We start from the raw sequence: 3,997 nt of genomic DNA, 5'->3' as shown, positions 1-3,997 counted from the left end.
TCATTTCTCCTACTAAAGATGTGTTCACACACATACGATTAATCATTGTTAGCCCAAAAAGCATGATATGTACATGTGGTAGCACTTCAATCATTGTCATTTATTGGACTAACAACGATCTAAACAATTAATTTTACACATGCCCAAAGTATTGGTTCAAGAGCTAGTTTATAGGTTTGGTTGACCCACTTTGGTACCCTTGATCAATGGACATAATCCCTAGTTTGCTAAGGTCCAAGAACAACATAGATGTTAAAGCTAGAAGATTGATGATGTTGTTGGTTCTAACCTGTTTAAATGATATGGTCTTTATTGTTCAATGTTGATCCTAAGTACTAATGATCTATTCGGTTTATTTTGTACACTTTATAATGTTGAATGTGATATCATTGTTTGTATGTGGCCCTCACATTGGTAAGCTCATTTTTCATTTTTTATCTTGCTTGACATTGTGACTTTATGAATATATTCCTTTATCTTTGATACAAATTTTTATATATGGTTAATGTTGGCAGTTAGAATTAGATAAAGGGATTATTATACAAGATAAACAGTTACCACAATGACTACTAAACCCAAAAGAACTCCCAGACCCACTAGTTATCACACGTACCAATATGCTCTACGTACTATCCTTGATTGCATCGTCTTTCCCTTCGGTCTTTTTTCTTTCATCTTTTAATGGAACACCCTTTATCATTCTCTTAATGATATGTCTTACTATGATTATACAGTTACCACATACTCCTTAGTCCTTATATTGCTTAGAAGAATTCACTGGATGATAGTCTACACTTGAGGTGTTCATGAACCCTTACTACAAGCTTGTTGGATCTTAGCATGCACACTTTGCATGAGTTATTACCATGAGTTATTATTACCAAAAATACATTTCCCCATCTCTCTCTTTTTTTTTTTGAAACGGACATTTTCCTATCTTATATTGATATTTTGATGATTTTTACTTTTATTGAGTTGATCTGCCTTATAAAAAAACAATAAAGTTGGTTAATGGTTGCAATTATACCTTATTTAAAATAATGGCCGAATTTCCGCTCATTGATACATTCTACAATAATCTAAGGGAAAATGACTTATTAAGGTAACTAACTATTTCAATTGTCCATATATAGGTAATGTTCATTTTTTTGTACACATTAAGGTAACTAACTTGTTTTGTTTGTTCACATTTAGGTAATATGACCGGCTATCACCTGTTTTTGCTTATGTGGCATCCACCTGGCATTACGTGGCATGGTGCATATATGGGAAAATGACTTATTAAGGTAACTAACTATTTAAATTGTCCATATATAGGTAATGTTCTTTTTTTTATACACATTAAGGTAACTAACTTGTTTTGTTTGTTCACATTTAGGTAATATGACCGACTATCACATGTTTTTGCTTATGTGACATCCACCTGGCATATGACTTGAATACGTTACACCTACGTGGCATGGTGCATATTTTGTCTTCATTCGATTACACTATAACTGTGTCATACGATTCCACCCCTAATTCTAAACCCTAGATCGATCGATGATGGCTTCTTCTTCCTCATCTTATTCTTCAAAATGACAAGATGAATTTCAAGCTGATTATCGATTGCGGTTTACCATCTCGTGTGAAGATTTCAAGAACTCCTGCAACATATTCAACAATATTGATTTACCATCGAGTTTTAACGAACTCTAAATTTTCTTCCATGGTTGTCAGGAGTTCTTGAAATCTTCACACGAGATGGTAAACCGCAATCACATGGATGATCAGCTTGAAATTCATCTTGTTGTTTTGAAGAATAAGATGAGGAAGAAGAAACAAAACAAGTCATATGTCAGGTGGATGCCACGTAGGTGTAACGTATTCAAGTCATATGTCAGGTGGATGTCACATAAGCAAAAACATGTGATAGTCGGTCATATTACCTAAATGTGAACAAACAAAACAAGTTAGTTACCTTAATGTGTATAAAAAAAAAGAACATTACCTATATATGGACAATTGAAATAGTTAGTTACCTTAATAAGTCATTTTCCCATATATGCACCATGCCACGTAATGCCAGGTGGATGCCACATAAGCAAAAACAGGTGATAGCCGGTCATATTACTTAAATGTGAACAAACAAAACAAGTTAGTTACCTTAATATGTACAAAAAAAAGAACATTACCTATATATGGACAATTGAAATAGTTAGTTACCTTAATAAGTCATTTTCCCATAATCTAATGATTTACTTAACTTATATATACGTCATATATATTATTTAAAAACGTTTAAGATAAACGATATTAATTTTTTTAGACTAAAAGAATCAATATTAGGGAGACACGTTGAAGAAAGAGATATTTTATTACATCACTTAAAGTCTTGGACTTTTTTTTTTCTTTTATACAACAAAATTATGAATATGACCCTCTCTACTTCTATTATTTAAGTATTTAAACAAATGTACAATTTCATATTTAAAAATAAAAAATTCAAGAAAAAGAAAACAAAAACAAAAAAAGGAGAATAGATTATACAAGCTTTCCAGTTAATCATCATCTCCTTCGTAATGATCACCACCAATTTCTGATGATCGGCGATGGCCACAACTCTGTGAAACTCCATTCATTCAAGAATCAAACGAAAATGGAGGTTTTAAAAGATCATATGGAGCCCAAAGTGCATCCAGAGGACATGGCCTTTCTGCATCAAGTCTCACCCATGGCTTCCCTTTACCACTCCAATGTAATAGACTCACCGGTCCCGGATGTAGATCACGGCAAAGACCCCGGAAATTATCACCGCCAAGTCCATGTTGGTTCCATCTGTGATCCACCGGAGCTATCTTTCCGGCAAAAACAAGCAAGAACGGTGGAAGAGAACCCAGTTCGTAGATTCTCATTCTTTTCTGCAGTTCCATCCATTCTTCAATCTTTGTTGTGTAACCACCAGCACGCCACCGGTCTAGATCGATAACCATTACGCCGGTATTAAAGTAACAAGCTTTCCGATTGGCAAAGGTTAAAGATAGAGACGGGTTTGACCAGAAAGAAGGTGTGAAGTAGAACGTGAAGTTAGCGTTACAATATTCCGGTGCCGCGAGGACGGAGTCGTATCCGAGGGGTGTGGCGGCGAGCTTTGCAATGTCGTCGACGACCACCAGGTCGGAATCAAGATACACGACTTTACGAACGTTAGGTGGGAGTATATTAGCAAGGTAACTCCGAGCATAATTGAGTGGGCAGTCGAGGGCGGAACGTATGGAGGTAGAAATAAGTCCGGCGACAAAAGAATCATCAAACCTGTAAATTTTAAATTTCAGGTAAGGAAACGAAGTAACGATGGTGGCGCGTAAGAGTGACGCGTCTGAAGAAGCGGAGGTGACAAAGTGGAAGATAATGTTCTGTGGGCAGGACGAGTGTTGGAGGACGGAAAGTATGGCGGCCATTGATCCGCGGATGTAGGTAACGTCGAGGGTCATGGCGACGTGAACGGCGGAATCATCGTAGGTGGTCAAAGTGTCGGTGTCGTAGTCAATGTCGGTGTGGGGGCATTCTGCAGCGTTGTAGAACTTGGGAGCTTCTTTAAATCTTTGCGAAATAGAGGTGGCGGTGGCAATGGCGATGGTGGAGAAGAGGAGGAGGAGAAAGGAAGAGAGCGGTGGTTTGCGGCGGACCATGATGGGTGGGGTGGGTGGTTGGGTGTTAGATATTGTAGAGTGATTTGGTGGTATTTAAGAGGGGAGGGAGACAGGGGTTTGATTGGGTTTGAAGTATGGAGATAGGAGTTGGACACGGTTTTGTAAAGTACATTTTTTTTTTTTCAATTTCTGAAATTTTTTTGAATCATTTTAAGAAACAATTATTATAAAAGTAAAGAACTAATAATAAAAGTGGGAATTAGCTGTAAGCTGACCTGACTGACCGGCCAAACAACGAGTAAACGAAAGAATTCAAAAGCGAAAGATATCAAAAATACCCCCACCATATTTTTCTTTTTTATATT

General features: G+C 36.8%; 1 protein-coding gene across 1 annotated transcript; it reads right to left on the bottom strand.

Moving 5' to 3' along the window:
- Nucleotides 1-2,337: 2,337 nt before the first annotated feature.
- Nucleotides 2,338-3,763, bottom strand: LOC145017405 (putative galacturonosyltransferase-like 1). Its single transcript, XM_078975470.1, has one exon. The coding sequence runs from the start codon at nucleotides 3,669-3,671 to the stop codon at nucleotides 2,622-2,624; it is 1,050 nt and encodes a 349-aa protein (XP_078831596.1). The 5' UTR covers nucleotides 3,672-3,763; the 3' UTR covers nucleotides 2,338-2,621.
- Nucleotides 3,764-3,997: the final 234 nt, after the last annotated feature.

This window comes from Lactuca saligna, chromosome 1, assembly GCF_052625555.1.
Source record: "Lactuca saligna cultivar CGN05327 chromosome 1, ASM5262555v1, whole genome shotgun sequence".
NCBI lineage: Eukaryota > Viridiplantae > Streptophyta > Magnoliopsida > Asterales > Asteraceae > Lactuca > Lactuca saligna.
Note: the sequence above shows the minus strand (reverse complement) of the source record. Positions and strands in the feature narration are given on the sequence as shown.